Here is a 22,931-nt window from a genome sequence, read left to right on the forward strand (position 1 = left end):
CGCTGAAATCGTACTGTCAAACTGTTAAATAACAGTTTTCTATTTCATAATTGAAGGGCGCGAAATTCGAATTCTATTCCTCAATAAAAGGGCGCGAAATTCGAATTCTATTCCTTTTATTGAATCCGAATATATGGACTTGGTCGAAACCAGAAAAAACATCCCGAGCGACAAAACAAAAATAGGCCTTTGTTTTGTGATCAAGATGTTTTTTTCATCCAAACATTGTTGTGAATCAATTAATATTAATGAAATACTGTGTTAGATTTGCTATACTTTTTATTTGGAATATATAGAAATATTTCACAAAATTGAAGATTGAATATGGTGTATTCAAAAGTCAGGCTTTTTTCAATCAAAAAGTTTGCGAGACATTTGCCCCAACTTCAGCAGTCCAAATTAAAAATTTAGAAGAGCGCTCATTTTTCATAAAACGGTGTGTAAGAGCCTAGGAGTACGAGTGCATTTTATTTGGTTTTAAGAAAATCAGATTTAAAGTTAAAAATTATTCCCAAATTCGACCTGTTGGTTTCTCAAGTACTTTGTATTGCTCTGTCTTTTTCACTTGAAGTTTTGGACTTACTCTTTCATATCATCCTCAGCTTGTCCCACCACTTACTCATAGACAATGTGGTAATCGTCAAAGTGCAACTCTTCACATAGACTAATTTCATCGAACATCAGAGAACAAATTTCTTTTTTCTGCTCAGTATTTGGGAGATGCAACCTCTAAGAATCAATAATGACTCTACTCATTCCAGGAGAAACTATTTTACTGCAGTTCACCAAGTCAATGTCTTGACATACTGAAAATCCTATTCACTTCAGAGTACTGAAAATAAATATCAATCAATATCAGAGTCACATTGTACGAGTTTCAATACTTACGTTCCCATTTTTATGGTAAATTCAAAAAACTTATATTCTGAGAATCTTTTGTACTACAGTTTCCACAGTTCCTCACCATACAATAGTTTCCATACGACATTTTAAGCAAAGATATTTTTCTTTGATTTTGAAGTTTTCACTAAGAAAATACACAAAAAACTTTAATAATAAAATACTAGAATGAGCTAAATAAACGACGAGCGGATAGAGAATCAAAACAAAATGGCCATGTTTTTTCAAATCTTACAAAATACAAATTATGTTTCTCCAAATGGCCGTCGAATAAATATTTTAACCATTCTTAGCATCTTAGAAACACAATTGAACCACCAGATGGCGCTAACGCAGGTGTAGTTGCTTGGTTTCCTATCTTCCTAACTCTATAATCTTTGCACCCGACGATATGAATATCAACAAGTGTTACGATCTGAATTGAACTAGCCAATTTGCCATCGTCAAGGCCCCAAATGGAGTACGCTCTACGACCTAGGCAAGCGAATCATATATTCCGAATATCAACCGACTATACTGGTTGGTTCAAAAGTTATGAGAAATTCAAATTTTAGGTGAATACATGAAGCACCCTGTATCTCGGTTATGGAATTGATTAGGGTAGCTCTAGCTCAGGTTACTGTATGTTCATTTACCAATGAAACACCCTGTATACATTGTGAAAGGCAAAACATACTGACCACAAATACACTACCAACTGTCAAATTAACAATCACTAGAAACAGTGTTGGCAATAAGATTTCCACAATATTCTATCATGTATAATGCTGTCAGATATAAAAACAGAAAACATCTCTAAATTAATAAGTTTCGTTGAAAAGTTCATCCGAATCACATTTCCTCAATTTATTTTATAATAATCAATGATATAATCTGCCTAATTGTCTTTTCATTACCTACATATATAAAATCTTCTTTATCAGATTTTACAATATTGTTAAGGCAGGGATAATACAGCATGTATCAAAAGTATATTACGTGGGATTGAATATATCAAGTGAAAGAAACCTCTTAGAGGAGGCCAGAACACAAGCGATAAAAGCATCAAGAGTCAGCGGTTATCGGACAGACATAGGTTGGAAGAAAAAAGCAGCAAGACCAGAATTTACAAAACGTGTGTGAGACCCATACTGACATATGCCTCAGAAACCAGAGCGGAGACATCAACAACAAAAAGAATAATGAGAACCACCGAAATGAAAATATTGCGCACCATCAAGGGTGTCACTCTCATGGAGTGATAACATAAGACAGGAATTGGAAGTACAGTATGTGGTGAGATGGGTCAGAGCAAAAAGACAATTTTGGAGGGACCATGTACAACGCAGGTAGGTGACACAGGTGACAGATGACAGATGGGCAAAGTGTTCTAAAAATCAGATACCAAACATAGGTGGACCTGTAGACAGACCACCGAAAAGGTGGTACGAGAGCTGGAACTCAGTATCACAGGAAGATCCCAGAAGAAGGCCAAATGTAGAGGATTGTACAGGATCTGGTCCTATTGAAAGAAGAAGAAGAAACTTGCTTCCTATTTCTGTATTTTTTTAAAGGTGATTGAAGAGGAGAAAACAAAATTATTATATACACTAGAGTTTCCCTATTCTTTTCTTCACATCTCAGAAAAAAACTGAAATATGTGAGATAATAAAATTGAGTTCTAACCTTAGAATATAGAATAACAGGAAGGAGCATATTGCTCAGTTCAATTTGACCGGAATGGAGGAGAAATATGGCCGACATATATTTCCGTTTCAACAATGACGTAGGACAATGAAGTTTCCAAAAAACTAACTTCAATAGTCAGTTGATTCTGATTAATCAAAAAAATTAGGAAAGCACTGACGTAAAGTCAGAAGCTTTTTCAAGCTCGTTCAAATTGATAATCAAAGCGGAAATTCACCCCGCCTAACAATGCTTGGCTAGATACTTAATGGTATTAAGGTCTATGACTTAACATCACCTACGCCCATGGAGTGTTATTGTCATGGGATAACCTTGTTATATGTCATGAAATTCAGGAATAATTAATACCTGTTATTCAGTTAAAAAAAATCACCTACCTATGAATTATTCACGCTACAATATCCAAAATCCTCATTTCCAGCAAATTTCAAGAATCCAAATTACCAAAATTAATTCAAAACATCACTTTGTTCATTTGGCCACAGATAACAGAATCATTTGACTTTCAAGTCTGCCACTTTTAAAAAAAAAACTTGGAAGACCAATATGGCCGTTTCCGTCGCACAATTCCCGTCACATTTATTCGAAAAAGCTCCTTCCTGATATTCTATGTTCTAAGGTTCTAACCATACATGCTGTTGCCTAATTGAATGTCAATATTTATGGGGGTGATTTTTGGGCCTATTTTGAGAGAAAAACTTCATATGAACATATGTCCTAAACGTCTTACCTTTTGAGATACAGGGTGGTATTATTTAGACAGTCAGTGGCACGCCAATAATCTACGTATGTCTCTGCATGGTGATATTGTCATATGTATGTATTAAGGATATTGTTATGATCATGCAGAGAAACGGTTTTTATTTTTTTAAGCGGAAACCGTGAATCGGATTGAAAAGAGTCAAGTGATCAACTTTGGTGAGAAATGATGGGGAATTTCAAAAATAATTTTTATTTCAGGAAAAATCTGTGGCGCACCACCAATGTCTGCCAAAATAGGTAGATCAAATTACGTATGAACGCCACTGGTGTAAATTAAGAAAAAAGTGATACATTAAAAATGCCTCTTGATTCATATTATACATGTATGACAAATTTCATTAAAATATTTGAAGTGGTATTGTAGATATTGATAATAAATGATTTATTTTTGAAAACTTTACCACCCTGTATCTCAAAAGGTAAGACGTTTAGGACATATGTTCATATAAAGTTTTTTTCTTAAAATGGGCCCAAAAATCACCTTAATAAATATTGACACTCAATTAGAAAACATCCTGTATGTTAGATTGATCTTAAATTCACAACCCATTTCGAAAAAGCTCATGAATAGACCTAAAACCATCATGAAGTTTACAAATGGGACAATGATTAACCAGATGATTTTTGGTTTTTTCTTGTTCCCCTCATTCACAACTAGGGCTTTCAACTGAATTCCATCGAAAAAGCATACTGTTTCAACGTCCGTGACCTGTTCTTATAGGATTCGGAATACAATATATTCTCCTGGGAAGAACAAAACCAAGAACTCTATTCGAGAGGTCACTTACTAACTAATTCTTGGTCATATGAAAATAATTGAATTTGGTCCACAGGAGTATTACGATATGCGAAATCTCAAGGTGGTACCTATATTGTCTATGAAACCCTTACGACACGTTTTACTGTACCACAATGTCATCGAAACCATTAATCGGGTAATTTCGTGTAATTTCCATCTGTTGGTTGGTAGCGTCTATGTTTGATGATTCTTTGATATTTCTTCTTACGAATGTGGACATGTGTATTGAGGATAACCTCAACATATAGTTTTAGTAATGTATGTTATATTGCGTTTTAGAAAAGATAAGTAAGAATATTGAAAATTGTAAGAGAGCTAAATTTAAATATTAGGAAGTCAGCTGATTGTCACGCCCTTGACTGAAAAATTCAACAACAGCATACATATATACATACAAACGTATAAAATGGAACCACATACAATTTCTCGTTGTAAACTCAAGTAAGCTCATTTAAGAGCTTGAGTATGAGTTCGTCCGATTAATCCACTAAAAATAATTATAAAGTGTTCCTCACCAATTAAACATATCAAGGATCGACTGACTGAAAGTGAAAAATAAATTGGAAGATTGATAAATATGCACTACAAACACTACATTAAATTCGCAGGTGCTCTCTCAAGGGCGGTCCTACGGAGGGGCACTACAACCGATTCGAGTTTTTGAATTTTATTTACGAAAAAACCGAGAAAAAATAATATAATGATGAAATGAAAAGGAGAGATTCCTTCTTACAATTGTAAGAAAAAAGTCCTATAAATATGGGACTGCAAATGCTTCGTATTAGGTACCTACAGGGTGTTACTTGAAGTTTTAATTTGAAATTTAAATTGTTCATTCAATGGGCAAGTTTCCTAAATCTCCAAAATGGAATTTAAGATTATTTATGGAAACATTTTTCCATTAGTTATCCAACAAGAAAAGTTTCGCTTCAAAATACAGAAATTTCAGAAATACACCCTTCGAAACTTACTAAACGTTCGGATAAGTAAAAGCTTGAGACGTATACTTCTGTGCATAATTATGGCGAAAAATTAGGGTTTTGTTCTATGCTCTCAATATTAACGTACGTTATTATTTTAAAGTTTAAAATAGCGCATTGGATAGCATTCGTTTTGAAGTTTCCAATGATATGCCACATGTTAATATTTAAACTTCAATTAAATGGCGAATCAAAGTAAGTTAAACAAGGAATCGCTGAAAGTGGATGGCCGCAATACACTCCTCTGGCTATGGAACGCCGGCCAGGAAGACCCGAAATACCTGGCCAATGCAACAAGAATACATCTGTCCACAATTTACCGAACCATCAGGAGGATCCAAAGCGGTGAAGCCAGAAGCCGAAATACCTTCAAAACTCAACGCTAACGACCGACGAAGGATATCCCAATGGGGAATTCTCCTCAATTTGAGTTATCACTGCATATGCAAGTTTGAACTGAATAATTATGAGTTTCATTCATGATTTTTTCAAATGCACCGCGGAAACTATTCAAAATCATTCTTCAAATATGGGGTTTTAAAATTTAAATTGCTTGGTTTCGAGTTTACGATTTGGCAACAGCGCCTACTAGACAATGAAAAGAACAATGTCCGATCAGCTTGTTTATAAAATAACAGCTGTTGATTTACAGGCGCGTACTTATTGGCGAGCTTCAACTACAACCGGCCATAAAAATCCCATAAAATTTTACCTTCCTCGTTCGTCGCAGACTTCATAGACACCTATCTTTGTCTATCTCATCAATATAATGTATTTGTTATCCTTTATTATCAAGGCATATTTCAGTCGATGTTGCCAACTTGTGCAATCGAAATGAAACGCTTTAAATTATTTATTTTTCATTTTCAAGTGCTTAAAATAATTTTTTTTTTGGGAAACGGTTGAAATGGTTCTTTCAAAATGTAACGTTTCATATACATTTCATAAAAAATACATCATTTTCGTCAGAAGGAGTATTCCCTATTGGCCAATAACAACCCGATGATGAACTGCGTGACCATTTCCGCAGTGGCCAAAGACCGAGGAACTCCTGAAGTGTCTCAATGGACGATATATCGGTCATTGAAGAACTCAGCATTCATCAAATGGCTGCCCAAAATTGTGCCGTAGATGACACCTCTTCACATGGAAAAACGGGTGGAATCGTGCTTGAATCGGGATTGGTCCAAGGTCGTCTTCACCGATGAAAGTTATTTCCAGCTCTACCGCGCCAAAGTAAAGGTCTGGAGAAAGGAAAGGTCAGAATTCCAGTGCTCTAAGCATGGACCTGCAATTATGGTTTGGGCTGGAAGTTCTGCGAGCGGGATCACAATAATAAAGATGATAAAAGGATCGATCACTGCTGAAAAATACCAGCAAACACTCGAAGAGAAGAGAATATTGCTAGCATTGATGTCCTTTATCCCGACGAATTGGTGTTCCAGCAAGACAATGTGACCGCCCATAAAGCCAGGTCAACAATGGAATGGTACCAGCCAGGATCACGAATATGAAGTTCTGGGGTAGCCAGCGTGTTCTCCAGACCTCAATCCGATTGAAAACCTATGGGGACTTATGAAGAATGACCTGGAAAGAGGAAATGCAGCGCTCCATCGACAACTGGATGGTAATTATCGAGAGAATTTGGAACGAAATCGTACCTAAACATCTGGAGTCTCTCATCGGTGGTATGAATCGCCGCTTAGAGGCCTGCATTGCGGCGAATGGGGCCAGAATAAATTATTAATTCTATTACCTATATTTATATTAAATACTCACTAATCTCTGTTTTGCAATACAATGAATTCAATTACAGCCATGTACACCGACTTTTAAGGCGAGATTAACGTTAATACTTGATTATTTCTCTGATTTCTATAGCAGTTACCGTAGCAATCTCCGAATTTACGTTAATCCTGTATTGAATAAGTCGGTGCAAACGGGTTTTAATGCAATGAATATTCAATCTAGATAAAATCTAGTAATTCGCGATAATTTTGCACAAACCTTTAGAATGCCTTTACTAAAGTCTAGTAATTTTTTTGATTCGACAACAGTGGAACTGATCACCATCAAGAAGATATAAAATTCTGTATCCACAGTCCACAGATGGCAAAAAATTGTTTCTGTGTCTATAACTCTCATAGACATAGAGACATGGACTGAGCAATGTCAGCAGGAAATTGTCTTTTTTATAGAAAGAGAGAAATGATCGTCGGGCACATTTTGAGTCATTGTTTGTTTTTTTTGTGAAGTGTGATCACCAAACTTAATATTTATTAAGTCTATGGTGATAAAAAAAACTTTCATGACCATTATTGACACGATGGGCGTTGCCGGATTGTGAAAATGACGTAGAATGTTCGTAAGAGGGCACTGCGGAAATCAGAATTTTCGTAACTGAACAACTGACAAAATGCTTCTTCTTCTTCTTCTTCTTATGTTAGGCCTTAGGCCTGTTCTTGACGATCTTTAGAATCTAATGGTCAGTTCTGCAGAAGTAACTGCGATGTAGACTGCCAGCTGTCTCGCCATCTCTTGAAGGGACGTCCTGGTGGTCTCTTGTCTAGTGGCTTCAAATCCCTCGCTATTCGGGCTAATCTGTGAGGGTCCATTCTGCTCACATGCTGGTTCTACTCCCTTCTTCTCTGTCTTCCCCATCGCACAACATCCTGGACGATTCGAAAAAATATATTTAGACATAATATTTGAGTTGTAAGAATTTTAATGACGTATATTTTGAAAATTAGGAAAATAGCCCATTATTATCAACCCCCCCCCCCAGAAATTCAGTCTAGGATCGCCCTTGTGCTCTCTCCGATCATGTTGTATAAATTTTGAAATTTTGAGGGTGTCCGACTTTTCTTAGAAACCGAATTGATGTCTGCCAATTTCATGATATACCATCTGACAGCCTTCAATAAATTGATGGAATAAGACCATTCTCCACTTGTTGACGATTTCTTAGGGACAGTTATTCTTATTATTTTTGAGGAAACATTGTGGGTTAGCATTAAATGATTAAATACGTGGTGATTCATAACTATTGGGTCATACTCTGAGGATCGAAATATAGCGATTGGACCAAATAAGCCTTGAAAAGGTTTTGCTGCGAAAAAAAAAACAAAGGGGGAGTCCGGGAGACTTGCTCAGGGAGGGGACTTGAAGCTCCTCAAATATTTCAATTCAAATTTCGCGCTGCCGGTATCTTAAATAGCTTGCGAATAACTCGTAATAAGGCACAACTAGTGGCGGCTCCATTCTGGCCACCATCAGAAAAGTTCAGGAGTGAGATGGTTAAACGTAATTTTGTTGTTAGGAAGTATGAACATGAAGAATTTTTGTTTGTTACACTGTCTGAAAAATTAAATAGGTTCTTTGTGTTATAAGCTTTTTTAATAATTGTTGTAAAAGTTTATTCAAGAAAATATCCGTTGAATAGACTAAAAGGGAGTGCGGGAGACTTGACCCATGCCATTCAAAAAATTGAATAATAGAAATAAATATAAAAAAATTCAAAAAAGTAAAAAACATCTCGGCAATAAGTGTGTGGTGATAAAAGCGATTCGACACAGTGTACGTGTCGAACCAAGTTTGTCATCCCCAGAAGATACCTGCACATTGTAACAATGGCATTCTTGGACTTGACCCTCAACTTTCTCCACCGTCAAGGAAATTCCCGAATTGCAATGAAATCTTCGTTGTCATGTCATATGAGTCACTTCAGGTACAAGGGACTAGAAAGATTTGGGAGGCGCAAGTCCACGGAGCCCATTGGGCAGGTATATAAATACCTAAAATATAGGTAAAAGAGGACAGTGGTTACAGAGACTGGTTAGCAGTTATCGACAACGGTCGAAACATTCTTGTAATTAGAACAGATCTCCCGATGAATAAACATATTCCTTCGTTTCCACATGTGTTTTAATGTTTCCCGTAAACACATACACCTCAAACTGGTGGCCCCGACGTGATCCGCGTGTAAAAAAAGAGGTTTGCGTTTACGAAATTTCGATACGGAAGTGTGTGTTAAAAATGGCTTCTGATCCTACCGACGAAATCACCAACGTGGAAGCGACCGAAGATTCCATCAGTGCAGTGCGAGACCTCAAAATTCCCCAATTCTAGCCTAATAAAATCGCGCTATGGTTCAAGCTTTTAGAAGCTCAATTCACTTCAGCTCGCGTAACCAACGACGACACGAAGTTTAGCATAACTATCGCGAACCTCGGCGAACAATACATCGAACAAATCGAGGACGTTATCCTGCATCTACCTGTGACGAATCGATACGCGTACTTAAAACAAGAACTGATGAAGAGACTAACCGAATCAGACAGTTCGCGAGTGAAAAAGTTGATCGAGAGTGAGGAAATCGGCGACCGAACGCCCTCGCAGTTTTTCCGAGACTTGAAAAAGCTTGCGACCGCGACAATCCCGGACGATTTCATTCTGACGCTGTGGAAAAGTCGTCTACCTACGGACATTCAGCGAGTTTTGGCCGCGTCTACCGAGACAAGCATTGCAGCTATCATCGAGATGGCTGACCGTATACGCGAAATACGCGAAGAACCGCGACGAATCGCCGCAATGTCCAGCGATCGCGGATGCAGTGAACTTGGTGAATTGCGGGAAGAATTAAGACAGTTGCGTTCGCGAATTGAAACTTTGTCGCTAAACAGGCGACGCTCACCTTCACGAAGACGCGGCAAAGTTCAAGCCGCGGTCGATACCAAAAGCAGGATGGTCTCTGTTTTTACCACTCTAGGTTTGGAAATAAGGCCAAAAAGTGTAACCCTCCGTGTAACTGGTCGTCGGGAAACGACAAAAGTCGTCCGTAAACGCGGCTCACGATGACGACTCGAAAGCTCGCCGCATTTTCGTTACCGACAGACAGACAAGAGTATCTTTTCTTGTCGATACGGGTGCGGACTTGTGTGTTTACCCGCGAAATCGCCTAAAGGAACCGATGCAAAAACACACGTATGAACTTTCTGCAGCGAACGGCACACGCATCAGTACATACGGCACTATCGCGTTGAAATTGGACCTGTCCCTTCGACGAAGTTTTGGGTGGAAATTTGTAGTGGCGGACGTTAACACACCTATTATCGGTATAGACTTCTTGTCGTATTATGGATTATTAGTGGACGCGAGAAACCGACGGTTGATCGATTCGATAACAAACTTTTCAACGAACGGTAAACCAGTAAAAACAGACGTTTCTTCCGTGAAAGTGGTAAATGGCGAATCAGTGTATCATCGACTTCTAGAAGAATACCCTGAACTTACTCGGCCACCGGTATTCAGGAAGGAAGCAATTAAGCATGGAACCAAACACCATATAAAAACGACACCTGGTCCACCAATCCATTGTAAAGCACGACGACTTGCCCCTGACCGTCTTAAACAGATCCAGACGGAATTTGAAGTTATGATAGAACAAGGAGTCATCCGCCCATCGAAGAGTCCCTGGTCATCTCCACTTCACAGCGTTCCCAAGAAAGACGGCACTCTCCGTCCATGTGGAGACTATCGCGCCTTAAACGCTAGGACGATACCCGACAGGTACACACCACCTCATATCGAGGATTTCTCCCAGAAATTGTATGGTAAGACAGTATTCTCTAAGATCGACCTAGTGAGAGCCTACCATCAAATTCCTGTCGCGGAAGAAGATATCGAAAAAACCGCGATCATTACCCCGTTCGGTCTTTTCGAGGCCGTTAACACAATGTTTGGATTACGTAATGCTGCACAAACCTGTCAAAGATTTGTCGACGAAATAATTCGTGGTTTAGATTTTGTTTATGCGTACATTGACGATTTTTTAATTGCTTCGGATAACGAGACGCAGCATTACGAACACCTGAACATTTTGTTCAAACGTTTAAATGAGTACGGCGTTGTAATCAATCCGGCGAAATGTGTTTTCGGAGTAAACGAAATAGCTTTTCTCGGATATACTGTTAACTCACAAGGCATAAAACCTTTGGCGGAACGTGTAGATGCTATCGTGAAATTTCCCAAACCAGAAAATATCAAACAACTTCGCAGATTCTTAGGCATGGTAAACTTTTATCGACGGTTCATTTCCAACGCAGCTGAAATCTTGCAACCTTTAACCGACCTATTGAAAGGTAAAATCAAAAGAAACGCGGTGATATCCTGGAATGAAAGCGCACTTAACGCTTTGAACTTGGTAAAGCAAGCTCTAGTTGACGCAACTATGTTAGCGCACCCTATCCCTGGCGCACCAATCAGCATTGTGGTAGATGCCTCCGATTACGCGATAGGAGCAGCTCTACAACAATTGACTAATAATTCGTGGCAACCTTTAGCGTTTTATACAAAATCTCTATCTACAGCTCAAAGTAAATATAGCGCATACGACAGAGAGCTATTAGCAATGTACTACGCTGTAAAACGTTTCAGATACGCCGTGGAAGGTCGAAACTTCGTGATATTCACCGATCATAAACCACTCACATACGCATTCAATCAAAATTTGGATAAATGTTCCCCTCGACAATTTCGGCAACTCGACTATATTGGCCAATTCACTACTGATATACGGTATATCAAAGGCCAGGACAACAGTGTAGCCGACGCATTATCGCGAATCGAAGAAATTTCCGAGGTAGTTGACCATCTTACTCTCGCAGTCGCGCAAGAAATCGACGAGGAATTACTCAAAATCCTCGAATCCGGAAATGAAAACTCCCTCAACATAAAGAAAGTCTATTTTCTCGATTTCAACGTCCAAATTTACTGCGATTTAACCAACGAAAGCGTTAGACCATTTGTGCCAAAACAGTTTCGCCGAAACATTTTCGACTCTTTGCACAACCTTTCGCACCCTGGTATAAAAGCCACAAACAAATTAATAAGTTCGCGTTTCGTGTGGCCATCGATGAATTAAGACTGCCGCGAGTGGACGCGCTGTTGTGTCCCGTGTCAACGAAATAAAATAACTCGCCACGTTTCCACGCCAATCAAACAGTTTGACAGTTTAGCTGGTAGATTCGAACATGTCCACATCGACATTATCACAATGCCATATTCACAAGGCTACCGATATTGCCTTACATGTATTGACCGTTTTTCAAGGTGGTCGGAGGTAGCGCCAATCGAAGATATGGAAGCCTCCATATTCGCGCGCCCTTGCAATCTCCGTATGACGGACCATACGAGGTAGTACATCGCCATGATAAATATTTCGTAATCAAAATAGGCGACAAAAAAGTGACCGTCTCATTAGACCGACTGAAACGAGCCTTTCTTTTGACGAAAGACTGCGAACCCGAAAGCGAGTTTAATTCTCAATCCGTAGTTGTACCCGATCAAACTTTCAAACCCGAACATACTGAAGGAAATAGTAATCGCGAACATTTCACTACACGTTCAGGTAGAAGAGTACGTTTCCCGGATAGATTACAAGTCGGATTAGATTAAGCCAATTACATTCACCATTTATATATACATTTTTTTTTTCAAGCATATCTAATACTAATTTTTTTTTTTCTCTCTTTGTCACAATTTTCCATAGTAATAATGTACAAATATAAATTGTTTCATTTTTCATCGTAACGTTATTACTGGTAAGGGGGTATGTGGTGATAAAAGCGATTCGACACAGTGTACGTGTCGAACCAAGTTTGTCATCACCAGAAGATACCTGCACATTGTAACAATGGCATTCTTGGACTTGACCCTCAACTTTCTCCACCGTCAAGGAAATTCCCGAATTGCAATGAAATCTTCGTTGTCATGTCATATGAGTCACTTCAGGTACAAGGGACTAGAAAGATTTGGGAGGCGCAAGTCCACGGAGCCCATTGGGCAGGTATATAAATACCTAAAATATAGGTAAAAGAGGACAGTGGTTACAGAGACTGGTTAGCAGTTATCGACAACGGTCGAAACATTCTTGTAATTAGAACAGATCTCCCGATGAATAAACATATTCCTTCGTTTCCACAAGTGTTTTAATGTTTCCCGTAAACACATACACCTCAAGTGAGCGTGACTCTGAAATAGAAAATATGTTTTTCATACGCTGATACATCTTATGATGAAAACCTTGACATAGACAATCGTTGGTCATTGAAAATTGTTTTCTTTCAATGTTTTTCCTGAACAACTTACTTATGGTCAAGTCTTTCTCGCCACCTGTTCAACAGTACCATGGGTAAGGAAGACATGAGCCAATTTTCGATTCCAAAAAAAAAAGAATTGCTGTACTCAACATTTTCATCTCACCATCACTCTCTGCAATTATCTATCGTAACCTATTTGGGAATGATATCTTCACGCAAAAAACGAGTTGATACCATTTATAGAGTCAACTTAAGTGGAGTGAAAAAGAGTGAAAAGTGGTTCAACTCTCCCGGACTCCCCATACAGACGGGTGTTAGAGTTGAACGACAATAGATTATAATGTCACACCAAAAATAATTCACTTGGAGGAAAAACAGTTAGCAACACATCAACATTTTTCTGATATTAGAGAGCAAACTTTTCATGAATTAAATAAAATTGAAATTTCCCTCTGAGACAATGACGTCTTGTCTTGAATGATTTTTATATCCTACTTTCTAATCTAAATTACTAGGAAGTTTTGTTGAAAATAGCCACCGTTTTATTTCATCAGGAGAAATTACTCATAGGTGGCGATCGGAATAACAAAATTTGAAGTAATAAATAAAATAAGCTAAGTTATAGGTACCTCTGTGCTGATTTCTGTGATGACACTAGGTCCTTTCGTTTGCATAAAAAGTGTAGCACCTTTCTACACTCGATTTTAGTATTCGTTTGCTGACTGAATTTACACCAGTGTAAAGAAGGTGTAGTTTAACTACATCTCCTTTTGACTATATGCAGATAAATTAACTCCCTCTACACTGGTGTAAATCAAATCGAGTGTAGAAAAGTGCTACACTTCCTATGCAAACGAAAGGACCTATTATCAGCAAAAAACGAAAAAAAAAAACAACTTTGATCTTTTTCTAGAGCAATATTTCATTCATACTCGATCTCATCGTCATATTCCGATTCAACTTATTATTGTATCGGCAATGTCATAATGATTATGAATCAACCTTTATACTGATATCTAAAAAGAATTTTGTAATAAATCGAATGATGTGGGTAGAAACTGTTTTGATGACCGTTGTCCGAATAATGTACTATTTAGGTTTAGTTTGTTCATGTTTGTTTTTCTTGTTATTTTATGTTTATAGAGCTTAAAGATGATGTGTGATTCAAAGGAGTACTACATAAGTAGAGTTGTTATAGAATTTGTAGATTAAGTGATAAGGAAGGAACTGTAGCTTGTGAGGAAAATTTGTTTGTGAAACTTAATTTTTGGTGAATGTTAGTTTTAGGAAAGAGTAAGATGATGGACTTTGGGACGAATAAATGATGATTTGAAAAGTTGTGGCATCCAATGCCAAAACTTTTTAAAAGGGGGGAGTATTGTAATAAATCGGAATAAGAAATTCGAATTAATTTGGGATAATTGAAACGAGGTATCGCTGGAACCTTCATACATTGTTGCAGCCGTGCTGCAGAGGCGATTTTTAGTTGGAAATATGACACCTTGAGGCGCTTGAGATCAGGCGGTATCAAGTCGCGGGAATTTAAATAATAACCAGCTCGATAGGAGTTGAAAGAGTTAGTGTCACTCAGTCAGAAATTCTGCCGATATTGATACAATGTACGTTTTCGGAGAGCAACCGGCGATCGCTGGCCTATGTAATTGATTCCAATATCCGGTGATAAGGACTTCAGAATGGGTGAAAACGGTCAGTCATGTAGATTAAGAAAAATTTATTAGTCTGGAGACCCTGAGAGGAAAACAGTTCTCAGAATTCGAAGTAGCCGAAATTTTCTTGTAACCGCCGAGCTTGGGAACGCTGATTTTTCAACTCAGCAAGGATGATCGTCCAATGATTTCGATTTTGGGACGTTTTGGTGCCACCCATAGCGTGGGAAAGAAAGACCGGGGAAAAAGTATTATACATCGGAAAAAAGTCAGTCAGTCGGTCCGAGGAAAGTGATCAAAAAGGAATACCCCTTCAAGTCGGTCCGGGGAGCGTGATCAAAAATAATACCCCTTTAAGTCGGTCCGAGGAAAGTGATCAAAAAAGAATACCCCTTCAGTCGGTCCGGGGACGTGATCTGAAAAATATCGAAAATATACCCCTTCGAGTCGGTGCGGAATAGTAGAGGAATTATAAGTCTTTTGTAGAGTCAGTAATTAAAGATAGGGAAAAGGGACTTAGAATAAATAGGTTTTCACGAGATACGAGAAAAGTATAGGTAGATCACGGAATAGAATAGGAGACTCGGTCGGCTCATATATATTTGGAAAGGTTAAGTATAAAGAAAAGTCCAGTCCTTTGTTTTTGATGGTTTGTTGAAGTAGGAACTGAATATCGGAAATTAGTAAAGTAGTAGACGAGGAGTGATCGTTGATTTTGATTTGTAGTAAGATTCGATATAAAAAATTGTGTTGAACTTTTGGATAGGGAAACTCAAAGCGAAAAATTTTGCGACGGTAAAGTGCGGGAAGTTCGGTTAAGTGTAAAGAATTCGCCGATTGGTGCGAGTAAAGTCTGGTGTCGAAAAGTTTTTTCATCGGCAGCGTCGGACAAACAGTAGTCGCAGAGAAAGGTAGAAAATTCCAATTTTTTTTTTATTCGTCCAGAGTCCTGGAAACTCCTCTAAAAATTCATTGATTAAGTATCGATTAAAATTGTGGGCTAAGTTGGGAGGCAAAAAGCATTTGCTTACGTTTAAGAAATTGAAGATTTTTTGTTGGTCGTCTTCGACCGAGTACGTATTTGTAGAGAAGTTCCAATTTTTATTTTGCCAAGAGATTTATTTGTTAAAGTTTTTCATGAGTTTCATTTAAACTTCTCCCCAGAAAAAAATATCAACTTCAAGACCTGTCCTTCGTGCGACGGGCCGGATCCCCATTTTTCCCCTCTCGAGGGCATTCGATTTGTGTATTTAACATCTTAAAAATAATCACCCCATGACCAGTGGAAAGCCGCTCTTCCACTGATCAAGATACGGGGTGCATTATTACAATTTGTTCCTTTCATACATTGATGCATACCCTACCCAGTCAACCAGTTTCAGTCACAGGGAAGTTGTTGGGAATTACCACTGTGGAAATGCGACTTCACAATGTTGATTTAAAAAGAGGCCACCAGTACTTACTGGAGAGTGCTTAATGTCCGCAACATCGCATATCGCGGGTAATTACCCAATACATCACATAGTAGGTGTAAAAAAAGCACCATAGACGGCAACATTGCGACTTCTCATTTTGGAGGTTTTTGGAACGATTATTTTGACAGAATAAACTACCAAAATGTATCCTCTATTGAAGTTATATTCATGTTCAATTTGATAATTACCATCGTGGCAATCAATTTGCACTCTATATTCGAGGCGTTCCGAGCAAAAGTGACCCAAGCTACAATTTTTCTGAAATTGAATTAACAGTAAGAACTGCCTAAAAATGAATCAAAATTTTATATACTCGTAACCTCAATTTCAGAAAAATTGTAGCTTGGGCCTCTTCAGCTCTGAACGCCTCCTTTGTACCCTGTGTTTACTCTTACCTACATATATTTCATTCTCAAAAGGGAAATGGAACAACTATATGAATTACTGATATCTTTTTATTCATGATTAATATGTTTCATACAAATCCAAATAAAGAACATATATCTTGTTATAAATCTTCATTCCACTTCAGGAACGGCATGGTCCAGCTAAAGAAGAAAAAATCAGAGCTGTATTGATAGTAATAAATTGAGTGTCATGAAAAATCTATCTAACAACAGTAAAAGGTGATTTTTTCCGGCACAGTATCTAAAATAATAATTTGAAGTTCTCTCGATGATTCAAATCAATTCCAAGTTTGATTTTGAGGGTTGTGAATGTTATTTATGACATTCACCTAAATTCATATGAGGTATGTTGAAAGTTGAACGTTACAAAGGTGCAAAAATGGGGACGATAAGAGGGCCAAGAAGTGATCATGATATAGTCATTATTTCAATAGGTTATATAACTACTCACCTTTTACTGCACGTTAATTAATCAATCAACGTCAAGTTACACTTAACTAAAACGAAATTCAATAATAGAACAGCTCGGTTAAAAAAATTATTCTCAAAATTCCTTCATAAAGATTTTGTTTGTACATTCTCTCAACACAACGCAGTCACAGCACGAAACACGAATAGTCACACCACGTTTTGCATAGCGGGATTTAGGTTATGAGTTAACCTCGAGACCACGTGTTGATAAATAGAATATTTCAGACAGTTACTGAAAGTTTTTCTTAGAGAAGTCGCTGAGTAGAGTTCATCGAAATTTATTCACAACACCTCATTTCATGTTCTAAAAATATCACAGATTCAATATTTCAAAAACATCAACAGAGAGAAGTCGCATAGTAGTAGCTATGTTCACTTCATCGGAACATCTCGATATGATGTTACATGCAACCACTAGGGAATCTAGGGATCTAAAGTTGAGGAATTCGCAAACTTAACAATATGCGGACGTTAATGTCCACAATGTGAAATCTTAAGTACATCCATGAAAATTCTCAAAGAAGTTCTTAATAATAATAATAATAATAATAATGCATTTTATTTTCCAAATAACTGTACAAACAGTGAAGAGAAAACACGTCAACAAAAAAATATCAAATTAATTGGTACACCCATCCAGGTATTCACCTATCTTATATGGCTCCATGTCCAAAAGGAATTTGAGCACTTCTTTTTTGAATATTTTGAAATCATCAATATTTTTAATGAATGAAGGAAGAGCATTGTACAGTTTCATACACATGAACTCCACATTATTCTTACTGAGCGTGAGTTTGACAGATGGATAGAGATATGGTTGAGTATGTCTAGTGCAGCTCAAACTTCTATACCGCTCAAAATAACAACCATGGCTTCGAAGAAACAGAAGACATCTGTACACGTACAATGCTGTTACTGTAAGAATCCCATTCTCCTTAAACTTTCCTCGACACGATTCCCTGTATTTCATCCTCAGCATGCCCCTTAGAGCTAGCTTCTGAGTTATGAATATTCTTTCGGCTCTGGGACTAGAACCCCAGAATATAATTCCATATGATAGTAAAGACTGGAAATTTGCAAAATAGACCATCCTGAGAATGTCCACTCCCACATGCAATCTGAGGGCACGTAGAGAGAAGACAGCTGACGATAGCTTTTTATTCAGATAATCGATGTGGCCAAACCATTTCATGTCCTTATCTAGGTGGACTCCTAGGAATTTAGTTGATGGCGAAATTCCAGCGACAGTGCCGTCCAGAAGTTGTATCTGCGGCAGGGGTTGTCTTGAACGATCAGTGCAGAAAGCAACATATTCGGTTTTATTTATGTTTAGCATCAGACCATTGCTGTCGCACCATTGCGTTACCCTTAACAGCGCATCAGAGGAGTTCACTTGTAGCTGTGGTATGTTGGGGGATTCTACGATTATGTTTGTATCATCAGCGTATTGATAGGGTTGCTGAGTTTTTTGATCAAGGATTTCCGGAAGATCATTTATAAAGACAACAAACAAAAGCGGCCCCAGGATGCTTCCTTGGGGAACCCCACGGGTGATACTCTCCTCTCCAGAGGCATACGTAACGCCATCCACCGTAACCTCGACTCTCTGCCTGCGATTTGTTAGGTAATTTTTTATCAGTTTTAGCTGTTCATTCCTGATACCATATCGTTCAAGCTTCCGTACTAGTAATGTGTGATCCACCAGGTCAAAAGCCTTTGACAGATCAAGAAAGATGCCAAGAGGCATCCTCCCCATCTCAATCCCATGTAAGACCGATCTTACTAGTTCATACATAGCAGTGTCTGTTCCTTTATTCTGTAGAAAACCATGTTGTGCATTATTAATAATTTTAAATTTCTTGAAGAACTTCAGGAATCTATTTGCGATCTTCAATGCGATATTTTTGGGTACTCCCTGCGACTTACTGTTACATTTCTGGTTGACTGGGTAATAGCACAAAGTAGTCCTATGGACATCCATAGGACGTCCTTTTCGGACATTACGGACATCCATGGGACGTCCATTTCTGGTACAATGGACGTTCTATGGACATCCGAGGGACGTACAAATGTTACAACTTTGAACCGAATTCGGACGTCCATCGCGGACGTCCAATGGATATCCCGTTGGGACCATCATTAGCTATCTCAACGGTACAAAAATTAACCACGACCTTGACTATCCTATCTATTAGAATTTTAATGTCCTAGAACCCAATGTCTTACACTCAGACGAAGATGGTTTTTTCTGTGTGGTCCTCATTGCCATCCATACTTACTAGAAAGTTTTTACACTTGGCCCGGATTCGAACTCGCGAGTATGTGGGGATATCGCATTACTGAGTCTTCGCTGCAACCGTCCTAGCTACAGAGACTATACGATATACCTACTTGTAGGAACATATTCATTGTATTGTTAACTGATTTATGGAATAGTAGTCGATTAATACAGAAATACCATATAATAAAAACTAAAGTCTTAAAACTCAAACATATTATAGATTATTTTATAATAGTAATTACTCAAGTATTTAGTCTTCGTTCATCATAACGTTATACAAAATATAATATTCATAAGATATTCATATACTACAAAGCGGAAAAATGGAGTTTAGTGGAAAATTTTGGTGTTCATTGATATACATGTATGTATTATTTGGTCCATATGACGTCCATTACGGACTCCTAGTGAATATCCGGTATGGACATTCAAAAGATGTCCCTACCGGATATCCACTAGGTGTCCGTGATGGACGTTATACGGACCATGTAACATATACATGTTATTTGGTCCATATTACGTTCCTTACGGACTCCTAGTGGATATCCAGTATGGACATTCAAAAGATGTCCCTACCAGATATCCACTAGGTGTACGTGATGGACGTTATACGGACCATGTAATATATATGTATAAGTTATATTGTCCGTACTATTTTCATCACGGACACATAATGGTTATCCAGTAAGGACATATTTTTGACATTGCCTGTATTAAGTCGGTCAGGGACTATTTTGGAACTATATGATACGGACATATGACATATAGTCCGTATTATGTCCATCACGGGCATCCAATGGATATCCGATACGGACATTGTACATAAATCGGACTAACAATGGATATATATCGTGGACGTCCTAAAACTGTCCGGAAACGGACGTCCAAAGGACATACAAATCAAGTCCACGGACGTTCCGACGTTAAATGGACATGAATTGTACGTCCCATGGACGTTGTGTGCTATTAGGGTAATATCAGGTGAGGTGTCTTCTCTTTGAATATAGCTTCTTTAAATTTCCCCAATTCATACGAACAGTTTATAACATGAGCGCAGTTTTGATGTAACTTGATGGTTGCTACTCAATATGAGTAATGCGGTTTCTAAATAACAAAGAATTAATAATTAGAATGAACCACGAGACAACGAGACTCTTGAAGACTCTCGCACGAGACTCGAGACGAAACGAGATTAGTAGTCTACTCATTCAACTCTAAAAGAACTGGAAGGGCCTCTTAGGTACTGAAATACGACGAAAAGTGTGTCCAACTGAGACGGAAGATGTAGAGCAACCCATCTCTTTCTAATGGTTCGGCAACCAATCGAATAACCGCATCAGACGTCGTACCAAAGAGTATCAGAGAAAGAGTTGATACTCTTTGGTCGTACGCAGCAGTCGTCTCACTTCAACGCTCCGGGTTGTTTTTGTTTACATCGACAGTTACAATTGACAGAGCGCAGAGAGAGATAGATTGCTCTACATCTAAAAGGCCTAAAGGTTAGGCTTCCTCAGTTTGCCTGCATCGAGATGCCGTTCCAGTTCTTTTAGAGTTCAATGAGACGAGACAGTAGAGTCTGTTTCGTTGGTCTCGTGGGATTCACTAGCGATCATTCTTCAGAAGTGCTCTGTCCGATAATGTAGTATATTGAGATATTGAGGACGCCTGCCTTTTTTTAGTAACCGAATCAAAATTTGCCAAATTCATGTTTTACACTTGAATATCCAGATGATATGTATAATATCAAAATATCAGATTTCCTGATATAGGATTTGTAGAGATCATCCCTTTGCAAAAGCCCATGTCCGATGGAACAGTATTTTGAGAGTTTGAGGGCATCTGCCTTCTCTCAGCAACCGAATTGATGTCCGTTAATTTCATGTTTTACTCTTGAATATCTAAATGATATAATTATGTGATATCAAAATTTCTGCCTTCCCGAAATGGTTCCTTGACTCTTTTGCCATCATTCAGTTCGATGCCATGTCCGATAACGTAGTATTTTGAGCATTTCAGGACATCGGCTTTCTTTTAGCAACCGAATTAATGTCGGACAATTTCATGTTTTACTCTTGAATATCCAAATGATATATCAAAATGTCAGCCTTCCTGAAACGGTTTAAAATTTCACTTTTTTTTCTTCATAAAAATGGTGTCTGCCGTACATTTAGCAATGGTCAAACCATCTGCCAAAAAATTCATATTCTCAATTGTGTTCCAGAGTAGATGCAACAAAAATAAATCGTCCTTGAATGACTGCAAATTCATCATTTCAATCTGTGAAGGTGCACTACGCCCTAAGGAAAGCAATGTCTTCCAGCTGGCAGTGATGTCGTTTTCTGTTCGAATGAGTTCAAACAATCATATATTGAGGAATAAGCCTAATATTCTTTCTCATAAATCTCTATATGTTTTCTTTAATTTCACGAAGTTCAAAAAAGTATTCCTGTTCATTCAGCAACATATCTAGTTCATCCCAAAAATTATAATCTTATTTGCTTTTCAGGATTAAAACAGATTCAGCAATAGGAAACAACATGACTTATGGAAATGGTGATCAAGCTGAAATTGGGTGTCGTAGAAGTTCACAAGCAAACTCTTTGCCTGATCATTCAGCTCCACGGACGTCGATTGATAAAATCAACCGATCGATTTCATCCAATCAAAGAAGAAAGTCCAGCGGAGTAAAGAAAGAACCTTGGCACTTTTCTTGAATGATATATCTCTAGTCAGTATTCATCTTATTATTCTTATTCAACGTATGGTGTCCATCAATGATGTTTCTGTAATCAATTTTTATCAAATTACTCAAACAAACAAATTATAATTCGATATAATTTCAATGAAGATTTTTATATTTATTTATTATTTCAATTTACTGAGATCCTTGCCTTTGATGTTTTTTGCCCAGAGATGCAACCCAATCCAGATGATTTCTTTTTTCGCAATTCAATCCTTCTCAGCACTAAATCCACATTTAGCTGAATATGAAGATTGAAAGGGTAACAATAGTTTTCTTGCACATTTCGCATTTCGCTGAATTTGGGTAGGTATTCGATTTCTGTTTCCTCACAAAGCTATGCAATTGCTTCTTTAATATTGAATAAAGTTTCAACTGATTCATCATTTTGTTTTTTTGCGAATTTTTCTTGATACTGCATATATGCAGTGATTTTTGCGTGCTAAACCTGAATTGAAGTATCTGTTACATAATAGTCGATTGTAAGGTATTTGTGAGTAATTTACAGAATATCCGAAAATCTGAATATATTGAATAATCCACTTCAGGGCCGTCGCTAGCCAAACTGGCGCCCTAATATGGGTAGGCTGAATCCGTTTTATCATTATCGAAAATGAAATAGAAAACCAAGAAGAGAAAATTCAATATTGATCACTAACGAAAT

General features: G+C 37.9%; 1 protein-coding gene across 1 annotated transcript in view; it reads left to right on the forward strand.

Moving 5' to 3' along the window:
• Positions 1–22,292, forward strand: part of LOC123322543 — a 51,632-nt gene extending 29,340 nt beyond the window's left edge. The window contains exon 5 of the mRNA XM_044910487.1: positions 22,034–22,292. Coding sequence (XP_044766422.1) covers positions 22,034–22,241 — 208 coding nt within the window. The 3' untranslated portion in view covers positions 22,242–22,292. The remainder of the gene's footprint in view (positions 1–22,033) is intronic.
• Positions 22,293–22,931: the final 639 nt, after the last annotated feature.

The sequence above is a fragment of the Coccinella septempunctata genome, chromosome 1 (genome assembly GCF_907165205.1).
Source record: "Coccinella septempunctata chromosome 1, icCocSept1.1, whole genome shotgun sequence".
Taxonomy (NCBI): Eukaryota; Metazoa; Arthropoda; class Insecta; order Coleoptera; family Coccinellidae; genus Coccinella; species Coccinella septempunctata.